Source organism: Puccinia triticina, chromosome 13A (genome assembly GCF_026914185.1).
Source record: "Puccinia triticina chromosome 13A, complete sequence".
Classification (NCBI taxonomy): Eukaryota; Fungi; Basidiomycota; class Pucciniomycetes; order Pucciniales; family Pucciniaceae; genus Puccinia; species Puccinia triticina.
In genome coordinates, this window is record NC_070570.1 from 169,922 (window position 1) to 196,550 (window position 26,629).

Sequence of the window (26,629 nt, forward strand, 5' to 3'; positions counted from 1 at the left end):
CTGTATATGCTAATAACTTCTGATCCAAAGGGAATTTCAGGGTGGTATGAGTGAGTGACTAGGGGTAAAATGAGGTGTAGAATCTGAATCTGGAATAATAATTATGGATATGTGAGGGATATGTATGATATGAGTGGGAACAGGGTTACCACAATGGCCGCCAATGCTTTGTCCCGCAAACCTAACTGCCAATCCGACCTTGATCCTCCAGAAGTCGCTGAATCACTGTTCTCCCTGGAGCCAGTCGTGGTGGACGCCTTCAAACGACTCCACCATTTGAAAGATCAACACCCCAACACCACAAAGGATTTGTGTTTAAAAGAGACGATCTATATTGGACTTCAAAGGGACAACCTGTGTGAGCCTGAGCCTCTATAGTGGCTACAGGACACAAGAAAAGTGGGAGGCACTGGTTGTATTTCTTGGGATAAAGAACTACAATCAGAGAGAAGAGAGAAAGAGAAAGAAAGAGAAAGAGACAGAGAATATAATGATCTGGAGGGGGTCTATCTACTCCTTGTAGGAGGATCCTCAAAAGTCTACTTGAATCACCTGGAAAAGTGATAAGGACAGCTGTGCCAGACCAACAAGGGCTACAGCCTCCGCGCGCACCAAGGAGACGGTGGGGGGACACAGAATAGTAATACTAATCTGCTCTGATTTTTAGACTGATTCTAGGATTAACAGAGTAACCTTTGATCTTGAGAATAGTAGAGGTGAAAGCAATAAAGAGGAGCAATCAGGAGGCACAGAGAATCACTCTGGATAATCAAGGTTCAAATGAAGAGTATACTTACTGTCAATATCCTAGGCGCCTGTGACGGTAGGAGTACTGGGAGCGTGGTATCCTCTTGTAAGGTGATCCTGGGTTATCTACGGTGTGGTTCTGGGTGGTCTGAAGTCTGTGGATCCTCCAGCTGCATGGGGGATCCTGACTTCGAAAATTTTCAAAGTTGGATGACATAATCACACATGTACATGTGGTTGGGAGCGCTCAGGCACGACTACACGGCGCTGCTGCGCATGTGTGTCACAAACCATAAACTCTATGAAGGAGTAGAGATATTGTAAAGTGATCAGTGAACACTAGGGTCAAAATTGCATGAGAAATCAGAATCTGAATTCAAAACAACCTTATGTCTTAAGGTTAAAAAGATATGAGCACATTTAGGTATAAAATGGAGATAAAAGGCAGTTTTAGGTCAACTGTGTTGACTCTAAGGCTGACAACCTGACCGCATCATCATCCCCAACACCAATCAAGCCCTCAAGTTAGCACAAGAGACCCATGTCCGACTAGGCCACCGCAACGCGCAAGACACTCTCACTGCAAAAAAAACTGTGTCAACTGTGAGCAGTTGACATGTGGTAACTCTGAGGAAGCTTGTGCTGTTACACCAGCCTTACTCAAGGTTTGACTCAACCCAAGCTTTAATGCACAGTCACTGTGCACCTTGCACAGTGACTGTGCAAACAAAGACACTTGTGCATTCAGGTGGAGTTACAATGGCAGCTTGGCTTGAGTATCCTGCATGTCAACTGAAAGCAGTTGACCAAGTTTTTTTTGCAGTGTCTGTTCCAGCTCCAAACAGAATGCCACTTCCCGTTCATGTCCAACATCATTGACAATGTCATTACACTGCCAGCATAATTGGCTGGGCTGAGGTTATCCCAGTTAAACTGGGATGCACTCACCCAATTCAAACTTGGGTGATCTCAACTGATGAAATATAAACGCAAGGTACCCCCCTTGGTTTTACATTTAATTGGTTGAGATCAACCAAGTTTAAATTGGTTGAGTGCATCCGAGTTAAACTGGGATGATTTCAACCCAGCCAAATATGCTGGTAGTGTTAAGAACTGTACATTGTGTCAATTCTGTAAGCCTAACTCTGACAAGAACAAAATGCCAATGCAGGTCATTGAAAGGAAAAGCCCCTTCTTAACCTGGGGTATGGACTTTGTGGGAGTCGGACCCCTCCCAAAGACCCCATGAGGAAATCAATACCTTGTGACTGCAATTGACTACGGCACCGGATGGGCCTATGCTAGTGCCATCCCCTCTTGATCTGGACTTGCAGCTGTCAAGTTGATCAAAAAAATCATCAAGAATCATGGGTTTCCTACAGAAGCCCAGTGGCAGAGGGGACACCAATCAGCTCACCATTTTCAAAAGTGAAAAATCACTTTTGGAAATACAGATTTCTGCACTACCAGCATATTTGGCTGGGTTGAAGTCATCCCAGTTTAACTGGGATGCACTCAACCAATTTAAACTTGGTTGATCTCAACCAATTTAATATAAACCCAAGGGGGGTACCTTGGATTTATATTTCATCAGTTGAGATCACCCTAGTTTAAATTGGTTGAGTGCATCCCAGTTTAACTGGGATAACCTCAACCCAGCCAATTATGCTGGCAGTGCTGTATTCCATTCAAAATACAGATTTCTGTATTTCAACATGCACAATCGCGGTGTCTGATTTGTGTTTCACCTGTTTCACCTTTCCCCTTCAGAAAAGGTACCCGTTCCCCCCCGCTTTTTTTGCCACTTGTCCCTTCCCCTATTTTTTTTACCCATCGAAGATCAGCGGGGACCGGACGGTCCCCTGCCAGCTATGTCCGATCGGCCCAGCTACATAGTCATTTGTGGTTCCCCTTTGACCATTTTGTCTTTGCCAACTCAGCCGCTTCCGACGCTTGTATGTATGTAGCCCCATCAACAAGTTCTGAGTGTCTAAGAAACAGATGAGGAGTCTGAAATGGGCAGAAAATACTGATGACTTGGATGGGGCTTGAACCCAGGTCTGTGAGCAGAGGGTATATAAAGTGAAAAAGAGAAGGTCAAGGTTTGAAAGCTATGCTTCCACCAGGATTGGAACCCAGTACCTTGAGAGGCTTGTGAAAGGTTTGTGAAATCAACTATGAGTGTGAATTGCAAGTAACTGTGATATGTATGTGTAATAAATAACTGTGACAGGTGAGTAGATGGATGATGGGAGCCAGATGGCATGAGGGAGGAAACGACTGGCAGGCAGAGGCCTCCTTATATAGTAAACTGAGAAGGGGTCTAACTTCTAGGGGGTTACATGAGTTTCATATGTATGCAATATCAAAACAGTGGCCAACTTGTGGTTGAGTGGAATCAAAGGAAGGAAATAAAGAAACAAAGGAATTCAATATGAGGTATTCAATATCCTATGCAAAGTATCCTAGAGCTGAGTTGTGTGTGAAATCATATGTGAAATACTCTGTGAACTGTCCCAGACTAGCATGTGAAAGGTGTGATCCGTGTATCTTCTGATCCAGTAGAGATATGAAGGTGCTTCCAGTTGGTGACTAGGGGTTGTTTTGGCCGTAGATTCCATTTCTGCCGTCCATTTGTTGCTATCTTGAGGTGTTTAGAGAGTACCAATAAAAGTTTTAATTTTTCTCCTACAAACACAAGAATAACGACTACACCAAGTAATCCTTCCTCGAGACATTTCTTCCAGGTAGCAATATGCTCTCTGAACAGGCGTACTGCTTTCTCCTTCTCCAATAGTGAGGATGTTTTGGGCGCGGCTGGGAGCGCCGGAGTACCGTTTGTGGTAGGGGGTGCTGGGATAGCCGCCGAGGATGTGGACTGGGGTATGTCCAGATCCATCGCCAAATCCTTCGACAAATCCTTCTCCTGGATCGGAGGTGGTGCGTCCTTTTGGTTCAACTGCTTGAACTTCATGTTCTTGATCTGTTCTTGGCGCATTTCTTCCTTGCGGTCTTGTTGGATTGGGGAGGAGGCCTCTGAGCTTGGGTTTGTTGGATCTGGTAGGAGCAGTCATTTTTGATTAATTATATATTAGTAGATACATAAAGAATTTAAACTAACTTATAATCGGATCAATTCTTTTCTCGATAGCGAGATCAGGACCAGGAGTAGCAGCGATATCGCCAACGGCTGTGCAGACGGATTTACTATTGGAAGCCACTAATAATAGATGAGATATTAGAATAAAGATAAATATGATGAAACTTATAAGGATATTACTGACTTATTCTAAGGCGTCTCTGTTCGCGGTGATAAGCGCTGTGGTTACCAACAAGTTTGTTGATAGCTAGTCTAGCTTCAATATCTTCCTGTTCGTGAAGATGAGCGTGGTAAACGGCTAATTGGACCTGCTCTTTGCGAGTAAGTGACTCCCAAGCAGTAGGTACGTAATTGTGTTTGGCTTCTTCTTTGCGTAACCTGAGATATCAAAGATAATATGCTATTAGTTCGGCTTTTTCTTTTAGGTTCACTAGAAGAAAGAGATATAGAATATGATTCAATATTTTTGTGATTTTTGAAGTTTTTCGAAAGAAGAAGGATAAAATTAGAGGAATTTTTATTGGTTTGGTTATTTTCTTAGAAGAATAAATGATTATAATGACAACCAAGTACGATAAAAAGTGCGAGAATTGTTCCCGGCCAGACCCCCAGTTGTCAGCCCCGGTAATGCCAAGAGCGAATCTCTTCTAGCTAAACCGGGTGAGAATGTATGATTTTTTAGGTTTTAGAATATTTTGGTTTATTTATTTCAAAGAAATAAAAAAAGAGGGGCCCAACGTATCGGGGGTGGTTTGATCACTCTGAGATAGGTGGCTGGGGCCTGATAACAGGTTTGGTTTGGATCCCAGACTTACAAAAAGAAGACAGGAGGCAATAATGTGAAGGGTGTTTACTTACTATTATTAACCGATCACTTATCGCGACAATCTTCGAAGATGAGGACGATGACAAAGGCTTCTAGACAAAAGTCTCTACTGAAAACTGTGTTGATTGATTTTGGATTCGAGTTGATAGAGTTGTCAGTTGATCATTTGGTGTGTCTAAGCTGAGGAGAAAAGAGAAGAGGGAGAACTGACCTCTTTATATATCCTAGATGACTTCAAGTTCGATGGGGAAGTCTCTTCAATGAATACAGAATGGGGCGGTTACTATTGCTCAATGATCATTCTACTTGCGATGGGGCAGTCAATATCCGTCAGTTTATCTTTCTTGTGCTTGATTGGGGCGCTGTTAGTTATTGATGTCGATCTGTTTATCTCGAATCCGGATGGGGAAGTTGTTGTCCATGAGATCATACTTGTGGATGATCTCTCTAAAGTTACCGGACATTGGACACCTGTCACTTGAATGTCTTTGACAGGTGTAACTCGCGCACCCGAGTGTACTGTATAATTCACACGGAGTATATGACCAATATTCTCTAGTTTTAAAGATAAATATCAATATTAAACTATATGTACAATATATTTTTATGTATTTATTATATTTCTGTATTATATGTGATAGATTACATAGATATCTGTCACACAAAAATCATGAAAGATTAATTCAATATTAAGAATAATTATTTGTATAACAGTCAAGCTGGCTTGCGCTGCGTAGCCGGCTGACAATGTCTGTATCATGAACGGGAGGTGGGCCAACAAACCCAAATTTCATCACCTCTTGCATCTCCCAGAATCTATCCGCAGATATGGCCCAGCAAGCTTGTTTGCAACTGAAAAATTTGAAAGTTTCAATGGTGTGATCAGGAATGCCTCAATTCATTCCAACCGGCTCAGCCCCAGCAAGGATATAGCCACAAGCTTCAACAACTACAACATTATTAGGTTGCTTTTATCAGGAGCAATACTATTTGACCACGAACACCAAAGATATTTCCAAGCCTCACCAGAAATTAGAGCACTTTTTGAAAATAATCAGTTCATCCAAAAAGCCATGGGATATAATTCACATTGGTTTGGGTGTGGGCAACTCAAACCAACTATCCATGGCCATAGAGGGGAACGCAAAGCTGGAGAACTGGTTCCAGCTCCTCTTTTGAGAAATTTTCCCACCCTCCTCATCACAAGGGTGAATGCAGTCAGAGTGGATGAGAAAGAAATTATCAGGGATGGGACATTTGTCTTGGTAAATCAACATCATCACTGTATTTGCCAAATATTTGTGCTAACTTATCATGCCCAATTTTCCTCCCTCGTAACAGGTCCAGGAAAGAGAGTGTCCTCATGGTATTATTTTCTGTTTTGAATCCATATGGGAAGTGGGAAATAATCAGTTCTATGCCAAAATTCAGAGATGCATAAAAACAGGCACTCAGCCAGAAAATAACATGACCATACTTGTTAAGCAGTTGGAATTTCAATATGTACCAGCACAGGTAAGTTGTCCTTGTTAATTTGGAGATATGAACCTGACAATAATATACAAAACCATTTCTTGTTATTTCCAGCGCATTATATGCACCATCAATGTTCAACATAACTGCTTTGCTGCCCAATGCCATGTGAGACATAAATTTGTTCCTCTCACCGGACGCCAAGAAGGAGGATCACACATCAATTATATAGATCACACACCAATGAATAGCTACCCACTGAATGCTGTATCACATCATGCCCCATATTTGCACCGCAAACATTCAAATATGTATGTCCAACCAATACCTGAGGAGATGATGAAACTGGCTCTGGAGGAAGGCCTGCATATGTGGCAGAACGAGGGCAAATGAATAAGGTCATCACATTCTTTTATTGTGTTTTGGTCATCACATTCTTTTATTGTGTTTTGGTCATCACATTCTTTTATTGTGTTTTGGTCATCACATTCTTTTATTGTGTTTTGGTGGTGTTTCAGCCCAAGATATCAATTAAAACAGGGTTATAGGTGTTTAAACAGACCCATTATGTGTGATCTTGCTTAGTGCCAAGTTTATTATATTTCAATTGTCAGTCATATATATTTCAAATTTTGTATATTTCAATACTCATATTTCTTATATTTCAACATATGAGAGATATGCAACAGCATCTTTCAGGGAGAAACAGATAGACCAAATCATATTTATTTCAGGCACAAGACATAGAGAACTATTTTTTCAGGAGAGAGCTAGGGAGAGATAGACAACAGCATCTTTTTTATTTCAGGCACAAGACATAGACAACTATTTTTTCAGGAGAGAGCTAGGGAGAGATAGACAACAGCTTCTTTTGCGCAAGAGGGATAGACAAGTAATTCCGGGAGAAAGAGATCAATCTGGGACGGAGTAGATAGAAAAATTCAAACGGGTCAATCACGCCAATTGTTGTTGTTTTTGAGGTCTTCAATGATTGCAGGAGCCTTGCGCGAACCTCAAAAGTAACCAAGCCGGCCCCCACTTGAAGCCTAGATTGATGAAGTTCCTGAGTGGAAGATCCTCAAACGCAGTCCAGTGGATTACCTGATGCTTGGTAATGACCTGGAGGATCTCGTTGTACTCTTTGGAGTCGGGGGTGATGTTGCACACGGCCAGGAATTGGCAGATGGTGAAGTCCTTTGGTGGCAATGGGACCTCGGCATGGCGTTTTTTTGAAGAACTGGTGAGAGTGGGCGCTTCTGGGTGCGTACAGATGGGTGGATTGGTACTGCTCCCAGGATCGGTAGGGGTCCTAGTATTGGAGTCGTGCGCTTCCGGCCTCGCCTCAATAGTAAAGCCGGCGACACCCTTGCGGCACTAGTTTCAAAGGAATCGTTAGCAGCTTGCAAGGGATAGTTAGATTGTTAGGCGGAGGCCTTCCTAATAACAAGAGCACAGCATTGGGATGGGTCACAAGGACATTGGGATCCATCTTGAGGGAAAGCCAGATTCTCCACCCCAAGCGGGTGTCCATTGCCTAAAACCGGAAAGTGGGAAAGCAGGTGAGGGGTGTCATTGCGAGCGCGGCTGGATGTCGGACGAGGCCTTTGGTGAACGCATGGTTCCAGGTGAGGATGGACCTGGAATCCGAGTATACTGCAATGATATTGACGGGGTATTTCTTGCTGGTCTGGTGAATGTAGGCAATGATCCGCGTCTTGAAGGTGGCCAAGTCAAAGGAGTTCATGTCTGCGAAGCTGATGGTCAAGGGCTGAAGATGGCGGTTGCACTACCAAGATGGATGAATTTGCAATGTCGTGTATTGATCAATATAGCGTATATTGATCAATTTATATTGATCAATTTTTTTTTTATTCCTGTTGATACCTTTGTCTGTGTTCCATATCTCCTTAAGACTCTTCTATAATCTCTATCCTTCCCCCTGTGTCACTGCCAGCATATTTGGCTGGGATGAAGTCATCCAAGTTTAACTGGGATGCACTCAACCAATTTAAAATGAGTTGATCTCATCCAATGAAATAGAAACCCAAGGGGGGTACCTTGCATTTATATTTCATCAGTTGAGATCAACCAAGTTTAAATTGGTTGAGTTAATCCCAGTTTAACTGGGATAAACTCAACCCAGCCAATTTTGCTGGCAGTGTGTTAGCTTCAAGCCGCAGGAATCTTTTTTTTTTTTTTGATAAAATTCATGAATTTCTACATACACCATTCAATTCTTCCTGAAAATGCAAGTTTTAGGATTGATCCAGGGTAGCTGAGGGGTCTCAATTTTTTTTCTTTTTTTTACATCAAAAATTGATGTTATCAGACGTCTCCAAATCTACTTTTTTTCGAAAAAGGAAAAACATTGACCCCTGACCTCTCTCATGATACCATCCTGCACTCATTCTTCACTTGGTTGGTTGAACTTCCTGAAGATATTGCATATCATACTGGGAGTACTACATGCATAGAAGGCCTTTTTGAAATTAGTTTACCATGGTTTAGCATATTTTTGTCAGGTTCTTTTTTTTATCTACTTTTGTTATCAACCACAGATTGATGAGGAATATTTCCTCAAAAATTTCATTGGGAAATTTTTCTGCATATAAAACCCAAAAGTATTAAATTTGGTGTCACATCCCTTATGCAGCAGCTATAATCTGATCAGTTGCCAAATAGCACTACTTTGGTTGTTTCTTGGTGTTTCTGCGACTATATCTCATCTCAGCCTGGTAATTCTTCCAAAATTTTGATACCAAAATTTTGACAAGCACACAAAGTTTCATAATGTACCTTTGCTGACCAAAAAACCCCCAAATGTAGCACCTACAGTCTGATCAGTTTCCAAATATCACTACTTTGGTAGCTTCTTGGTTTTTTGGCCCATAGGGATCTTCATGGGCAACCAAGAGCCCAATAGCTATGTGGGGGATCATGGTGGGCTTTTTGGGAATTCAAAGGCCCATGGGCTATTCAGTGGCCCAGGTTGATATTTCTAGACCACCAAAAGCCTATGTTGAGATTTTGGGCCCATCAAAAGACCCAGCAGCTCCCAGGGCAAGGCAAAACACCTTTAATACTGACCCAATGTGCTTTTGGGGTAGGCCCGTCTCAGGCCTGCTCAAGCCCGCTCCAGGCCCGCCAGGCCCGTGAAAAAAAACCATCCCAAAACATTGTCCAATGATTTTTGCTCAGTTTGTGACATTTTATTTTTTTGGCTCAGCATGCTCAGTTTGTTCCCCTGAGTGAAATTTTGGTTTGATTTTTTTCATGTTGACTTTTATTTTTTTTTGGGAAAAATAATAAATGTTTGTAGTGTGATGTAAAAAAAAAGAAAAAAGAATTTGAGACCCCTCAGCTACCCAGGATTAATCCTAAAACTTGCATTTTCAGGAAGAATTGAATGGTGTATGTAGAAATTCATGAATTTTATCAGGCAAAAAAAAAAAAAAAAGATTCCTGTGGCTTGAAGCTAACACAGGGCAAAGGAGAGAGATTATAGAAGAGTATTAAGGAGACATGGAACACAGACAAAGGTATCAACAGGAATAATAAAAAATAAAATGATCAATATAAATTGATCAATATACGCTATATTGATCAATATACGACATCGCAAATTCATCCATCTTGGTAGTGGTTGGTCTGGATGCTTTTGTACCCCGCAGCGTCGTCAGCATTGTATCAAATGTTGGCATAAAACTTGTAGCTGATGTAGATAGCAGCGTCGGTGGGGGTCTCTGAAACCTCGTAATGAACCTTGCAAATGTCGGTAGCAGGGGGCCCGGTTGCCACGTCAAACAAGGAGGAATCATCGCTGTTGATGGTGTTGGGTTGGGGTTCATGGGTATTGTAGTTGGATTTGGATGGGGGATTGGCCATGGTTGTTTTGTTGGGAGGGCGGGCAGAACTTGAGAGTGGGCTGAAGGTTCAAGTCGAAGAATGTGGGCACTTGGATCCCAACAGCCCGGTCGGGTTGGCCTTGTGGGACAGCTGGATATGCAAAGATATCTGGAAACTTTCTTGGAAACCTTCCAAGAAAGGTGAAACTTTGCAGATAACCACTTTAAGTGGTTTTGAAAACTTTTTATTTTCAAGGAAAGTTATGGCCAAATAACTTTTTCCATCCAGAAACGTTTTGTCAGGCTGGATAACTTTCCAATAAACTTTATCTTGAACCAGATTGAAAGGTTTGGGTGAAAAGTTCGGGCCAGAAGTTTCTGGAAACTAATAAGTTTCCTGAAACATTTCAAAATGGTTGGGGGAGAGCAGAAACTTTCCCAAAACCATCTCCAAACCGGAAACTTTTCCGATAACTCTTTGAAAACTGCAAAACTTTTCCATAACCGCATTGGAACTGTGAAAACCTTTTTCAAAACTTTTCACACCCAAAAACGTTTCCCAGAACCAAACTCAAACCACAAAACTTTTTGCACACCACTTGAAAACCTAAAACTTTTCACATCGGTCACAAGAAACTTTTCTTGCAGCCGTGGTGTATACACCTCACTGACCAATGTCGTATCGGTCATTGAGGTATACACCTCACTGACCAATGTCGTATCGGTCATTGAGGTATACACCTCACTGACCGATGTCGTATCGGTCATTGAGATGGGTATATGTCCCTCCGGTTGCCTGTTGAGACAGATGTACCGGTTTGGGCTCACAGCTCGGGCACCGCTGCGGTGATCTACCCGGGGAGGGGTCTGTTTCCGATGTTCCTTGGCATGGATGGCAGTTCAGTGCCACGACTTGGGCAACTTGGGCAGAAAACTGGCCAACTTGGCAGGCCAGGGGCGGAAATCAAATTTTTCTGGCAAAATTGGCGGGCCAGTACATAATGCCGCCACCTTCGACGGGCCCTGACGGGCCTCCTTTGGTTGCGTACATCTTCGAAGGTCACTCCAAGAGACGCTTGAACTGTTATCCTCATGTAGAATGCCTCCGAGAATACGACCGCCCTCACCCCTCGAATAAACCCATGCCGAAACAAAACACCGTCGCCTTAGATTGAGGTGTGTACCAAATTGGGGCCTGACCTCACCACAAACCTCTGGAAGCTGCTGGAAGCATCCTCGAAGGCATATCTCACAAGAGTTGGAAGCATTCTCCGGACAGAAAGTCTAGCGGCAGTCATTTGTCCTCTTGCGGTGAACTGTGAAGTCAGCGAGATTGCACTTGAAACAAGAGGTCACGTCAAGTTATATTGCATGTTGGCATTGCCAAGCCGCATGAGAAATCGTGGCCTGCGCACGAGTCTATAACGCACATTTGCACATCCTTCCCAAATTTGAGAAAAGGACGGTTTGCATTGACAAGTTGCTTGCATTGTCACATCACATCAGTCCAACTTTTCAATATTTTGCTTGCTGGCGGCAGAGCTAGGTTTGCGCTAGAAGACCACGGAGTTGACAATGTGCCTCTTCTATTCTCATGACGAGCCCTTTTCTACCGGATTCCCTTTCCTACCGGCTTCCAGACGCAATCCATCCAGCAGAGTTTATGACCTTCATTCATGGAGTTAAGGGCCATGACACTGGGCGGGAAAGTCGCATTTCCAGTACATTTTTAGATGCACGATTGAAGTTGAACCGAGTCGTTAATGCTGTCGAGTGACATCACTGAGTGCCAGTGATGACTGCACATCTCCTGGAAAGTCTCATGCCGTCATTGTCTGTAGCTCGGAGCCTGGAGGGCTGCCGGCAAGACGGCCAGACCGGATGAAGGCCTCTGAATGCAAGCAGCAGACGAATGAGATGAGCTCCGTCTATAAAACGAGGCATGTCCGAACGATGGGGAGGCCACCAGCATCGACATCCCGCTCCGACCCTCAACTGCACACAATCGTTCATCCAGTCAGTCACTCCACCCACCACGAACCCACAAGCCAACAGCCAACCATGAGATCTGCCGTCTACGTCGCGTGCTTCTTGGCTGCCGGTACGTTGCACTGCTAGTTGTAGCACACACATAACCTTTAACAGCTTAACTGAACAGCCTCCCTTCATCCCAGCCGCCCTGGCCACCCCGATCCAGTAAGTCCCTATCAGTTCTCCTTGCATGATCGAATCTGCTTCATCGCTGAGCTCACCAATATGACTTCTTTCCTTCAGACACGAAGCTCGGATGATCCAAGCCAATCAGGCTTCCGGCCACAACGCCAACTCGCAAAGCAACGCGTCATATGGACCAGGTGGCATGAGCCAATCGGCTTCGTCCAGCGAATCCACCTACTCGTCCAGCAATGTCGTGCAATCGATCTCGCCCATCATGAGCACGATCAACCAGCTGCAAGGCATGATGGGCGGCGGAAGCTTCAGCATCTCGATGGCTAGCCAACTCATGAGCCAAATCGCCACTCAAATGCAGGCCATGCTGACCTCAGTAAACAGCTGTAGCTGCTTCGCATCGGTGTGTATCTTTTGATTTCGCACCACAACCCGAAGGGAAGTGCTGATTGTCTGATTCCTCTCAGCCTCAAGTTACGCCGATGCTGGGTCAGATGTTCGGACAACTCTACAGCGTCATGAACAGCATGCAATCCACTTTCGGCCAAAGTGCCATGAGCAACATTTTGTCTAGTGCGTGGCCCCCGTTTTGTCGCTGATCAGGTTGCATCAAGGTGCTGAGGTTTCTTGATGTTTCAGGCTTCGGATCACTCGCGCCGATGATCCAGCAATTCACCCAACAGTACTCGTCCCTATCTGCGTTCAGCTCGATCTCCCAACAAGGCTTTGCCCCTATGATCAACCTTCTCGGCACCGTCAACCCAGCCTTCAGCAACATCCTCCCAGGAATGGCGGGAGCGGGAGGAATATCGGGAATGCCAGCAATGTCCGGAGCGGCAGGGATGTCGGGAATGCCACCCACGTCGGGAGCGCCGGGAATGCCGGGAATGCCACCAATGTCGGGAGCTGCCATGTCGGGAATGCCAGGAATGCCATGAGTGCAGTAGAAGCACTGCCAAATTACTATTTTTGTTATTTAGTTCCGTTGTGAACCTCTCACAATCACATGGTCACTTCCCTTGAGCGGAAAAATAGCCTTCACTTTTCGCGTGTACTGCCTGTGATCCATTGTGAATTCCTTTGATCACTCTCTGAATGATTCATGATTAAGATTATGGACCGGTCTGAAACTGTGGCTCCAAGTTGTCACGAGCTCACTGATGTGTCTTGAGTCTCAACCATGCCAAGATAGAGTGCAAGGTTTGGGCGACACGTTTCTGGGTATTTTCTCAAGTGGAAACCATACCTGGCCGTCATATCTGCCCGATCATCAACCGGACGCGGGTGAGCGCTTGCCATTGCCTCGAATGCCCCACAATGTTGAATTTGTTTGTGAGTTCACCCTGCAGCAATCACCCCGCTGGCTGAGGGCAGCTGGCAAGTGAGTATGTATGTATGCATCTCTACTCAGCTACATATTGACCTTGCATCCGTTTCTCGATTTCCTATGGATGCTCAGTAGGCTCCGGCCGCGTTAGGAATACATATTTAAATCAAGTATTTCTAGCACATGAACCCTTTCGTTGCTGAAGGGTTCCTTGCATGGCGTCCGAGGGCCGATGGTGCCCACATACATATGTATGTACATACTCCGGCCGGCAGACCCTCAGGGCGGTTTCCTGACGGGTGTCCAGCAGTAATGAGCCGCCTTCTCTGCGAGATGTGAGACTGTTTTGACTGATTAACCTCACGAGAGATAGGTCACCAAAAACCAGTTGATTTTGTTGACGCTTGGAAGTTGGGGGGACTTCAGACTTGTGATGGACAGAATCATTCGCTCGGCACTGATGCGGCCGAGGCCGACAGGGTGAGAAAACTCCCGCACCGCCGGCAAGGGGGTCTCGGTTCCCGCGCACGACGGGTGTTCGAGTCGACAGGAAATTTCCAATCCCCCATTCTGTCGGTCCTCCCACCGAGCCTTGCGTCAGGGGGCAGACTCCTGCAACTGTCAGCCCATTCGAGCCTCAGCTGAGTGCAGCTCTCCCATGGCCCGACTCCAATTTCAAACGACGTGATCTTTCATGGCGGTCAAGAGGTGGCGGCAGAATGGCCTATAAAATGAGGGCCCTGGTGGCTATACTTGGGGTCCACATCCGCTCACACCACCAGTTTCAGCTTCACCCAACAGTTCCTCCCAGATCACCACATTCTTTCCGAAGTCACTTCACTCACTCACCGAGAACCATCTAACAGCGATAATGCAGTCCGTAATCTACACCGTTTGCCTTTTGGCTACCAGTAAGTCACACGAAAACGCTGTCCCTGTCTTGCCAAGCGATCTCCGCTGACTTTGGTTGACTTCCCTGTTACAGTGGCTGTTGCAAGCCCCACCGAGTGAGCACCTGATCTTTGCCCAGTACTTCCCGGGCCGTGAGCTGACCACGCCGACAACCATTCACAGGGTTCAACGTAGACAGGTTGGGCTTGCCGGTATGGGGGGCATGCCCATGGGTGGCCTAGGAGGCATGGGAGGTGGTGCTACTTCGATGAGCCAGCAATCAGGCCAAGGCCACCAGGCCCAGAGCTCCTCCACGATGACTCCGTGGGGCGGTTCCCAGAGCAGCTCGGAGAGCTCATATGCCTACTCGTCTACCGACATCCAAACGCAGTTCTTCAACCCGCTGCTCGGCTCGATTGGTCAATTGAATGGTATGATCGGCGGGGGCTCGTTCTCCATGATGCAGGCCCAGCAGATGATGAGCCAAATCGCGATGCAATTGCAAGGCACATTTGGAAGCATGGGACAATGTGCTTGCATTGGACAAGTACGTCAATCCTCCTTCTTGAATCCAGCTAGACAGCGTTTCTAAGCCCATCCCCTGGGCAATCTCTAGGGCGGTATCTCGTCGGCGTTCGGCAGCGTGTTCTCGCAGCTCACCCAGGCCATAACCAGCATGAGCACCATGTTCGGCATGGGTAACATGGGCACCATCTTGTCTCGTGCGTCTCTAGCTTCTCCCTGCGATAACTCTAACTCGGCAGACGCTGACTTGTCCCTCATCAACCAGCACTCGGCCAACTTGGAAACAGCTTTTCGTCGTTCTCCAGCCAAATCGCGTCCTCCCAATACTCCCAAACCTACTCCTCTTTCTTGAACCCATTCATCCAAACCGTTGGCCCGATGGTTCCCGGACTCGGCTCCGCCATGGGCCCCATGTTACAATAGGCAACTCCTGTGTAGCTGCCCAGCGACCCGTGTGCGCACATGGAGTTCAGTCACCACTCCCAATGCCCTAATGCCGATCACACAGACAGTTATATTACGACTTTGTTATCGTCTTTTCTTATTTTGTCACAAGATTGAACTGTCATGCCTCGAAGCGACGGCCGTCTCGTTGCTCCCACATGCTTTCCGTTACAAAATAAATTGTATTTCATCTCATTCCCCAGTGGAACGTCCCAAGGCTGTACAGCGCCCCATAGGGCCTAGGTGAGCACGAAGCCACAAAGAGAGGTGGACGGACATGGGTTTAGTGCCAACTGTTCCCACGTGTTGTCCTCAACACTCGCGTTCGCTGGCATGCCACTCACGTGCACCGAGTCAATCGACTTCGCAAAATCCGAATGACTTTTGATTGACTTGATACAACAACGTAGGCTTTTTTCATATCCCCCCTAGTCCCCTAAGTCTAACCCAGGACCTAACCCTGAGCCTAACCTAAAGCATGGAGAGGGTGACTAGAGGGGAAAGGCATAATGAATGATGACTTTGTCTAAATCGAAACTTGAAGTTTGGCAGGGCGGGCTCAATTTTGGCATTTTGGGCATGTTGATATTTTGGCGAAGCCCACCCTCAAAGGCTGTCTCCTGTAGCGCTGGACGTACCCGGCCCCAGCGGGTATACCCGGTCCCGTCCCGGCGGGACTGGGTCACGGGACGACCCCGCCGTCTACGGCCTCCCGTCCCGCATATTGCGGGTACGGTCCCGGGCTGCGTCGAGCATACCCGCGGGTACCCGCGATATTGGCAGACGGTCAGACCACGCGATAGAATCATAGACGGTGACAGACCTGTCATCGCCGGTCATGATGGAGAGAATTGGGCATCTGAAACCTGTCGATGATCGGCATAAACAGGTCATCAAGAGCTCCCCTCGATGACCGGCATAGCTTACACCGGTCATAAAGAGCTCCCCTCGATGACCGGCATAGTGTGAGCCGCTCATCGAGAGGGTTATCTACTGCCTCGATGACTGGTCTATTGGGGTCATCAATTGCTCATTGAATGCAAAACGGTATGTTTTGTAACAAATTTTGAAGGTTAGGAAGAGGAGAAAACAGGAGATGTTTTGTACTGTCGTCTATACATTGTATGTAGTTAGTTGTCGGAGTCACCATCGGAGTCACTTTCAGATTCTTTCGCGGGGAGTTGAATAGTTGCCGAGTCCATCATCTCGTCAAAGCGCTGGTACCATTCCTTAACACAAAGGAGGCGTTTGATCGAAGAATTACTGAGGCTGTGACGTTGGGTGCCTATTATTGTTTTTGAACGCGAAAAGACGCGCTCAGATGGTGCGCTGGTGGCTGGAATTCCAAGATAACACTTGTCCATAGCAGCAAGGGAAGGGTAGACTTTTGTGTGATGCAACCAGTAGTGCAGTATATTGCACTCAAGATCCTCATTTCGCTCGGATCAATACATCTGTATCTCACCATTTAGGTCTTTGACAACAACAGCAGGAGATTGATCAAAAATGTCTGCCTCGATTACAGAGATTTTCTTAGTCTTTACAGGGTTAGTTTTCTGCGCCGATGGTGTACCTTGGCTAATTCGACTAGGGCTCCGATCAAAAGACCGAGCTTCGACCAAGAAAGTTTTCAAAATTTGACATGGTAGTAGGGTGGAGATATTGTGCTCGAGTAGGAATGATTGGGTTCGTTTGAAGTAACTTAGTTTAATCCAAGGGTCAAGAATCATTGCACAGATCGGTGCAGTCTTCTGCAATGCAAGGGTAACATATTTTCTCAGCTTTTCTATCATTTCATCCGCTGCTGGGATGAGTTGACCAGCGTCATATTGAGATCGGATGCTGGAGATTGTTCTGATGAGGGAAATGTAGATTGGAAGTGCCATGCTGAGTGTTGGGTATTTTGATCGGCAGAGAATCTTGGTGACATCATAAAGAGGTTCCAAGAAGTTCGTCATCTGCTCCACCTTTGCCCACTCACCATCAGAGAGCGAGTATTTTACGGCTTCAGATTTTGATAGATTAGAGCTACAAAAAGTGGAGCAGACTGTCTTCAAATCAAGAGCGCGCTTGAGCATCATATACGTGGAGTTCCAGCGGGTTTGGACGTCAAGGATCAATGTCTTTGTTTGGGCTCTGCTGTTGGAGGTTGCATCGTTGTTGTTCTGACTTTCCACAAAATCTTTAACCTTCAAGAAAGCTTCGCGGCGTTGAGGCGAGCCACGGACATAGGTTGCAAGGCCATGGATACAATTAATGATTGTTTTTAGGTTGACGCCAGCGCCATCTGGCATATCAATCAGATTGTTTGAGTCCATCTGGCTCAAAGTTATCTCTTCCTCGGCCAGGGGGTTTGCTTTAGCACTGAAGCCAAAAACCTTAAGACCATCTTGAGCAGCGAGGTTGATCACATGGGCCATGCAGCCCAAGAGTTGGTTTTTGGCATCAAACTTTGTGTATCCTAAGTGATGTTGTACTTGCTGCGCTAGGGTTGAGTTACTCGAAGCGTTGTCGGCAGTGATGCTGACAAGTTGATTGGATATTTCCATCTCATTGATCAAATCCACAAATATGTTACCAAAGTTTTCACCAGTGTGTCGACCTGTACAGATTTCAAGTGAATGAAAAATCTGTTACGTACAATTCACAACAAACAAACAAAAGAGGCGTACCGCAGACAGTTGGCATCCCAACAACAACATCCAACATCTTCCAATCATCAGAAATGCCGTGTGCAGTAATTGCCATGAAGGCCTTCTGGTTTGGTGAAGTCCAAGCATCAACGGTGAAGGAAATATGATTCATGCCCTGAAGGACTTTCCGGATCTGATTCCGGTGGGCAATATATAGGAGTTTGACTTTGTTTGCCATTGTCTTTTGGCCATACTCGATTTTTGCCACGCTTGGATTGAGTAGCTCAAGTAGATAAGTGAATGATTTTTTTTGGACAATCAAATAAGGCAGGTCAGCCTCGGAAATCAGGTACGCAATTGCTTGCCTGAGCAAACTAGCTGAGAGGATTGGCTTTTGGAATTACAAAGAAATCAGACATACTGCAGTCACCAGATAAAAATAAAGCTAGCGTACTTGTTGCTCCACACCCTGTCGCTTTGAAAGTTTGGGAAGGAGAAGCTGGTTAACCATCCCTTGACCTGGCGGAAGAAGGCCATGCACACGCCTCAGGTGCTCGCCCATTGACTTTGTACTTCCTGTGGGATCTCAAGCCAACAGTTGGTTGCAGGGATCTCCGCCTTTCTTCTTCTCCGGAGACTGACACTGAACTTTGGATTTGTTGAGGATATTGAAGTGACTCCAAACCCATGAACTTTTTGGTGCTGACCTGGGTGATGGTGACTCTGGGGTGCTGGTGGTACTCGGAGGAGGCTGTTTGGATGTTGGATCTGGAAAAACTTCAATATCTTCCATGTTTTTATGATGTTGTGCATGGAAGTTGAACTGGAGATGGACGGACATCACTTGGATGAGGTCCTGTTTTAACGCTTTGAGTCACCGACCCATCCGGAGGAAGAGCAGCAGAAGGTCCCTGCAAGCTTTGTTGGCTCGGCTTGGATCACCAGAGGGAGTGCCAATCAACGATCTGGCTGTTTGGATTTTTACAACTTTAGATCCCAATGAGCACATTCAGGCTTTCAGCGGCCAAAAATCACCATGAGCAACACAGCAGGCCGTTCAAATGTGATGCCCATCAAAAACTTCACAGGGCAGATCTATATGTTGGATCAGTCAGTGTCCCAATACATGCTGATACGGAATCCAGATACACGGTGTAACAGTGATGTGTTACATAATGCATAAGTGGTACCTGGAGGCTGGCGGTACTGGTAGGCCTGTTCGCGGGTATACCCGTCCGGGCTGTCTAAATCAAGCCATTTCGCGGGTATACCCGCCTGCCCGCGGGCATAATTGCACGGGATGGCGGGTATGCGCCTGTCTAGACGGGGGATACCCGCGCCCCGTCAGGCTAGACGGGTAACCACGGGATGTACCCTGTACCCGCGGGTATCTGTCCGGGCTGTCTAAATGCGGGACACACAGGTTGGGTATACCCTCCGGGCCGGAGCCGGGATGGGTCGAATTGGCCGGGTACCCCCGCGGGTTCCAGCGCTAGTCTCCTGCCTTAACCGCTTGATAATAAGTTAAAGAGGGGTAACTGGCCCCCTCTGACATCTTGTCCAATATCTACCCTTCTGCACCGGCACTAGATATCATAATGGAATCTAAGAGACATGACTCCAAAGGAAGCTGTACTGTACCGTGCATGTGTTACTGTTATTGGTAACAATAATGGACCCAAAATTGTTACAGCACCAATGCACAAGGGTGAAACTGATGCAATAAATGTATTGTATCTGTATTGGCAATACACAGTTTTCCAAACCTGTGTATGGTAGTGGAAGCTAAAAATGTCACAATAAAATACAATACAGATACAAATCAGGGAATTGAAAGATTTTAAAGAGCTAAGAGTTTATTTCTTAGTTAGACTCTATTTATAATCTATATAAAATTTATAGATTAAAAATAGAGAAGCTGGTATAGTACCTAAGAGCAAGCAACTAGCCGCTCTATCTTTTAAGACAAGGAGCTCGGTTGCTCTACCAAGTCTGCTTTGAGTTTAAGTTGGGAATTATTCCTCCAGTTCACTGCAGCTGTTGACGAGTTATTAGTCAGTTTAGGCTTTTGCAGAACTGCTGAGAGAAACACTTTGCTTTGGAGAATTGGCACAAAAGTCTCTCGACGTTGTCTGTTTCAGAGAACGTCAATGATCAACTTCAGCTTCTGTATTCTCTTTTCTAAGCTTTGGACACAATCACTCACCTATTTTAGTATCTTCTCTTTGAGTAGATACTGCGGCTTTATTGGTCTGTTTTTGATCCTGTTCAACGATGTCTAACAGATTCAAAGATAGCTTTTTAGTTCTATCTCCTTTGACCGTTAGTTCTGAATCACGCTACTTACCTTTGGTTTTTGCTGTGATTCTTTTTTCTAACGGCGTTTGGCAGCATGGTTCCACGTGTTGGTTCTTGCTGCTCGCGGATGCCGAAACTGTAATCAGTATCTGCACTTCTCCCGCTGCGTGCCTTTGACTGCGGGGAAATGGTTTGCTTTTCTCACCTTTCTCCGCAGCTGTTTGAGCTCCCAGCATCTTCTTCAATTTATGAGGTCAATGCCGTTTGCCTTGGCATGTAATCTCACAGGAATTGGAAAGATACTGTGCAAAGGGGGAGGATTTGTTGTTGTTGGTTGTTGGTTCTGATACTGCACTAACACTCTACTGACTGAATTAAATCTACGCTACTCAAAGCTACTACTGCTAAGCTACTACTACTAAACTACTACTGTGACCAAACCTCTGTAGGCTCATACAAACTAAACTGCCATATGTGACCAAAACTCTGTAGGTTGATGGGGAAAAGAGAAATTATGGTGGGGATAAGAACTACTTTTACATTGAAAAGTGAGGGATTTTAGCTTCAGGGGAACAGGTGTGAGGGAATTTAGATGCAGGGATCTCAGTTGCACAGCCCCTGCAGGATATACACCTGTACTGCACTGCCTGCCAAGTGATGTGGGCTTTATGCTGCAGAGGTTTGCAGTTTCACAGCCTCTTAATTTACAGGAATACAGATGAAATGTGTTGCTATGTAACAAGAAAAACCATCAAGACAGCAATTCAAAGGAGCAGCCATGACAGTTGCCTAGCAGGGCACCTGGGGAGGGCCAAGACTTTGGCACGGGTCAGGTGCTGTTTTTACTGGCATCAATTAAAACTTTGTTAACCATTAGGCTGCAGTTCATGCCAAAACTTCAAGCCATTTGGGACAATGGAACACCCTGTCAATACCTGCAGGCCCTTGGACCAAAATTTCCTATGAACTAATTGAAAAACTTCAAAGGACTAATATTTCTTCTAATTAGATTATGTAGCTTTTGTATTTACATTTTATTCAATTATGAGAAATAGAAAAATTGAAAAGATGATTCACCTAAGCGCAGGAACTAAGCCACTCTCTACTTTGAATTGAGAATGAGATAGATTTGAGAAAAGAAGCAGAACCATATCAGGTTCTGTGATTACTATGATCTGATCTAAAGAAGTGATGCAAATTAGCCATCAAATTCTCCTCACATTGATCTTTGGAAGGCTCTTTTGAGACTTAAGTTTAATTGTTTGACCCAAGTGCTTAGTGAACCTTCACTTTGCGTTGGAAAAACAACAAAGTAGCAATGCAAAATTATCTGATTCAGAGTCACCAGGAAAAAATTCATGTCAACTGGGGGCAGGTGACATGAAGGAACACAAGCTGAGACTGCCGCAATTTCAGCATGACTCTGTGCAACATTTTGTTTTACTCATTTGCACACCGGTGAGTAAGATTGAGTCAGCTCATCCACCAACATTGCTGAACTCCTGAGCTCAAAAGTTGGAGTTCAGACTTTTGTTCAGCTTCAGTTGCAAGGATATGCATTTACACCTTGAGACGGATCTCTCTTGACTATGGCCATTGCCATTGACACCACTCGATGGCCCGTACATACTGGCCTTCCAGCGGGGCTTTGCTTGATGACCGGTACACATGTCCACCATTGAGTGATCCAGGGAGGCTTGCCTCTGCTCAATGGCCCATACACACCGGCCATCGGCCCATACATACCGGCCATCAAGCAGGGGCTTGCCTCTGCTCAATGGCCCATACACACCGGCCATTGAGCAGGGGCTTGCCTCTGCTCGATGGCCCATACACACCGGCCATCAAGCAGGGGCTTTGCTCTGCTCGATGGCCCATACTGTCAGCTCCGGTCTCTTATGTGACACGGAGTTGATGGGATTTTGGATACACGCTGTAGCGGCAATGTAGCGGCCAGCGGAAAAAAGGCCACACTATAACCTTAAGGGTCAATCTAAATGCACGCCACTTTTTGACTAGATGCACGCCAAAAAAGTGGCGTGCACGCCATGTACGCCAAAATAAATGGCGTACAGGAGCAGTGCACGCCATTTGTTTGGCGTGCGTAGCCCTGCACGCCAAAAATACTCCTTTTTGGAAGAATTTTGGCGTGCACAAACCCTCCACGCCATTTTTTTTTTGGCGTACAGGCGTTGCACGCCACTCTTTTGGCGTGCATATAGCTGTCAAAAGTTAGCGTGCACCGTTTGACATGCAGTTTTTTTGGCGGCACAGTTGGCCACTGCACCCCAACAGCATGATGAATAGTGCCTCCACCACTATGAATAGTGCCAGGATGGATAGTTTTCATAGTGGCCGAGCTTGGCGGAGTCACTATTTATAGTGGCGGAGTCACTATTTATAGTGGTGCCGGTGTGGCAATACTCTAAGGGAATAAAGATGTGAGAGGGATGAATGCTTGAAGGGCTGCCTGTCAGGAAGGGAGAGTAATATGGAACAAGAATAGAGAAAAGTTTGGCCAATGAAGTATTGAGAATTGTGCTTTCCAGACAAAAATATGGGAAAAGGAGTAGAGTCAGGCTGGTTACTAGTATTCTACTATATGGGTAATTCTTTCAAGGTAAGGGCCTTTCACAAAGTTGAGGTGCTACTTTTAGGACCTTGCTGTGTGAAAAGCTCTTTGGGCAGGGAGGTAAAAATGTGGTGGAGTCATGAGAGCTGGGGATTTAGTCCCTCAGATGTCCCGCGCAGTGGAGGTGCTCTTATATCTTACTAGGGAAATCCACGGCTGCGCCGCGGGAATGCACTTGAGCCCGGAAATGTGGATAACTGCTCAGATTCCACACATATAACTATTTCACCATCTAACAATTGCTCTGTTCAAAATACTAACATAAAAAATCAGAAACCATGCTCCAAAATACAAATACCACAACATAAAAATACATGCTCCAAAATACAAATAAAACAACATGACAATTTTTGGTGATTGTAAATATCTTCAGCATTTAACTGAATGGTATTAATGTCAACTAAACATTTTGTTGCAGCTTTTTCTTCTTCAAAGGTTTTATCAAACTTCCGGGCTGCTTTGACTGGGTCATTGTCTTGCATTCTGGAAAAGTATGTTGGGACTTTATGGAAACAGCTGGTTATAATAAGTTGGGGGAAAAATAAAGGGACATGCTAAATGCACCCCAAATTTTTACTTAATGGACACCAAAAAGGGGTACAGCTGATGTGTACCCCAAACCACTTGGGGTGTACACCTACACACCCCTGTGAAGATGGGGTACAGCACCTCATACCCCATGGAAGTTGGGGTGAGCCACAGGGTACCCTAAAACAAGTGAAAAATATGGTGTAAATGGCCATGACACCCCATCATAATGGGGTGCAAACCCCCTGCACTCCAATCTGATACCCTGTGATAGGGGTGGGCCCCTTCACAGCCCAGATGTACTGTACATATATGGCACCCAGCCCGACTTGTCACACCGGTGTGGTGGTCTAAATGGTAGCCAGCTTCAGATCCAAACTTCAAGATTAATCACCAGGGAGGGATTGGTTGCACTCTCCAGAGAGTGCCAGACCGTAATTTCTCCCTGGAAGTCTGCCAGATGTGAACCATTCCCTCATGTGTAACTTTATTGTGGTTCAGCTGTATGGTTATACTGAACTCATACTGAGTTATTCCATATCCAATCTTGTGTGTTCCAGTGAGTTAAACTCAAATATTGGTTTTCTCAAATCAATTGCTCATTCTGGCACCCACAGGGATCCTCCACTGGCCAGTGTGTACTGGAAATCAAGTGGATACACCCTCCAATTGAGTACCAGTATGGACATGCATTGAGTGGCAAAAGCCTCCGCTCAATGGTGGTTTGGAAGGCCATCAAGTTGAGACATACTCCAATAAATGAGCCTGGGTACTGGCAATCAATTGGAGAGCTTCACTTGATGGCCATGTATATTACCAGCCATTGATTTGAGACATCCTCTGCTCAATGACCAGTTTGTAAGGCCATCACATTAAGTTTTTCTCTTCTCAATGACCAGTGTGCACTGGCCATCAAGTGGAGCCACCATCCAATTGATTACAGGGTAATAGGCTGTGAAAATCTCAGCTCAATGACCAGCAAACAATGGTTGTTGAGCGGAGCCTTTCTCAGCCTGGTGAACCGGCATGCACCCCACATCGCGCTGGGAAAATCCCAGCTCAACAGCCAGCATGTACTGGTCATTCAGCTGGGCTTTTAAGAGCTCGGTGGACAGTATGTACTGCCTACTGAGCTCGTAAAATCCCAGATAGATGACCAGCATGTGCTGGTCATCGCGCGAGGGCTTCCCTGGCTTGATGACCTATGTACTCCGGGTTTGAGCTCGGAGAGCCAGGGGGCTGATGACAAATGCATGCTGGTCACCAAGCGCGGCCTCTTCCAGTTTGATGACCAGTTCGTGCTTGTCGTTGAGCCGGAGAAGCCCTAGCCCGATGACCAGCACATGCTGGTCATCGATCTGGGCCTATCTGAGCTTGGTAGGCAGTTTATACTCCCTCCAAGGCTCGGATACGCCCAGCTTGATTGCCAGCATGTACTGGGAGTCAGCTGGGACTTTACCAGTGCAATGAACAGTACACACTGTTCATCAACTTGCAGTACATGTGCCAGCGACTTGCCAATGTCCACCCTCACGTTCGCCCGAACCTGAGGGTGGACATTACATAAGAAAATAACACTCCCCGGGGGACACAGGGGGATACAAAACCAATCCAAGTTTCCCCGCGCGCCCATGGTTTACATGTGCCCACCTTCAAACCACCAGACAATTTTTTTTTAACTCTTTTCCTCACATGTGCGTGCCACTCCTGCTGTTCCAAGGCCAATAATTTTCAGTGGTCTGGATACAGCAGGTCTGCAGTACCAAAGGCTTATCTAGCAGCCTGTGCTACTTAAGTGGCATGTGATAAGAGCAATCAACACCACATTTTTGCACCATGCACATGGAAACAAAGTTCCCTGTGAATAATGAATCCTACGTGCAGGAGAAAATTCATGGAAAATATGTATGGAAAATATGTGAAGACAATCAATCTAAAAGACAAAAGGCATACATAACCCAAACCAAGATGTGTGTGAGCATTTAAGAAGTGACTGTTTGCCTTGGAGGTCTCAGGCAAACTGTTGAATTATTTCTCCAGCTGTTTTCAGAAGCAAGGGGATATTGAAGTTCCCATTAACCTCCACCAATCTAGCCCCTTTTGGTGTTGAACAATTTTATTTGTGGCTCTGAACCCTGCATTTTTCAGTAAGTTTTAACTAAAGGTATGAAAATTGTACAATGTGTAGTCCTGTACACAAGGTGCGTATTCCGAAATGATAATAAGTGATTCACACTTCAGAATCTAAAATTCCTGAATGTTCCATCACTTAGTAAAATTTTTAGGGAAAACTAAATCCAGTAGTTTCACATTTTGTATTTCTGGGAGTCAAATTTCATGTTACACAGGTTTTCCTACCTTTTTCCCTGTTCTTGAAGGATATAAATTTGATACCAAACCACTCTCCCCAAATAATATCATGGCTGAAATATGTCACTCACTAGGATTCATCCACCATTTGGCTGATCCTCTGAAGTTGCTATACTTGACAAGTATTTTTCATAATGTGGTGTTGTTTGGTTTTTGAATTAAAACAATTCTGCAATGAAAAATATTGCCTGTCACTTGGATAAAGCAATATTTTTGAATAAGGATTGGTACATTCTTGGCGACAATTTTGTGCATTGAAGCTTGTGTTCAAAATTGTGATCATGATGAACCAAACACAAAAATTCAACAGAGCAATAATGATGTGTTGACATTGAGTGACAGATCATTTCACAACAACTTCACCTACAGTTACCCTTCTATTGGGGAGGAAGTTTAACAAAGTTACAGATGACATTGAACTCACATCATACCAAGCAACTGACAAAATTACGGTCTGGCACTCTCTAGAGAGTGCAACAAATCCCTCCCTGGTGAATCCTCAAGACCTCAAGACTTCCAATCTCTCAAGATTCACTCTGCAATACTCAAGACTCAGAGTTCATCTCCACCTCTCCTCATTTTCACCTCCTCAATTCTTTTCCCTTCTCTCCTACTCCTTTCCCTTTCTTGGTCCTAACACAGAATTCTGTGGGTTTATTTATGATTTGTCTTTGTGTCCTTTCTTTCATCTTTTTCTCTTCTTTCTTACCTCTTAGTTGTTCTCATGCAGTTCTCCTTTTTGTTTGATTCATCCTTGTGTCTGGTTGTGTTTTGTTCCTGTTCCTGTTTCATTTTTGTGTTGTGTTTTCTTTTTTTTCCTC

At 45.3% G+C, this 26,629-nt stretch overlaps 3 protein-coding genes across 3 annotated transcripts in view; all 3 read left to right on the top strand.

Annotated features, from left to right (window-relative positions):
* Nucleotides 1–11,872: 11,872 nt before the first annotated feature.
* PtA15_13A19 (uncharacterized protein) lies at nt 11,873–13,098 on the top strand (the record flags this gene model as incomplete). Its single annotated transcript, XM_053162373.1, has 5 exons — nt 11,873–12,092; nt 12,166–12,187; nt 12,266–12,563; nt 12,628–12,733; nt 12,800–13,098. The coding sequence occupies 5 exons, from the start codon at nt 11,873–11,875 to the stop codon at nt 13,096–13,098; spliced, it is 945 nt and encodes a 314-aa protein (XP_053026176.1).
* Nucleotides 13,099–14,358: 1,260 nt separating this feature from the next.
* On the top strand, nt 14,359–15,326 carry PtA15_13A20 (uncharacterized protein; the record flags this gene model as incomplete). Its single annotated transcript, XM_053162385.1, has 5 exons — nt 14,359–14,398; nt 14,473–14,494; nt 14,562–14,925; nt 14,995–15,100; nt 15,169–15,326. 5 exons carry the CDS (start codon nt 14,359–14,361, stop codon nt 15,324–15,326), a joined length of 690 nt encoding a protein of 229 aa, XP_053026177.1.
* A 930-nt stretch (nt 15,327–16,256) lies between these two features.
* The window catches only part of PtA15_13A21 (uncharacterized protein), a gene marked incomplete at both ends in the record, with an annotated part of 59,454 nt that continues 49,081 nt past the window's right edge, over nt 16,257–26,629 (top strand). The window contains one exon of the mRNA XM_053162396.1: nt 16,257–16,312. Within this exon, the coding sequence (XP_053026178.1) occupies nt 16,257–16,312 (56 nt within the window). The remainder of the gene's footprint in view (nt 16,313–26,629) is intronic.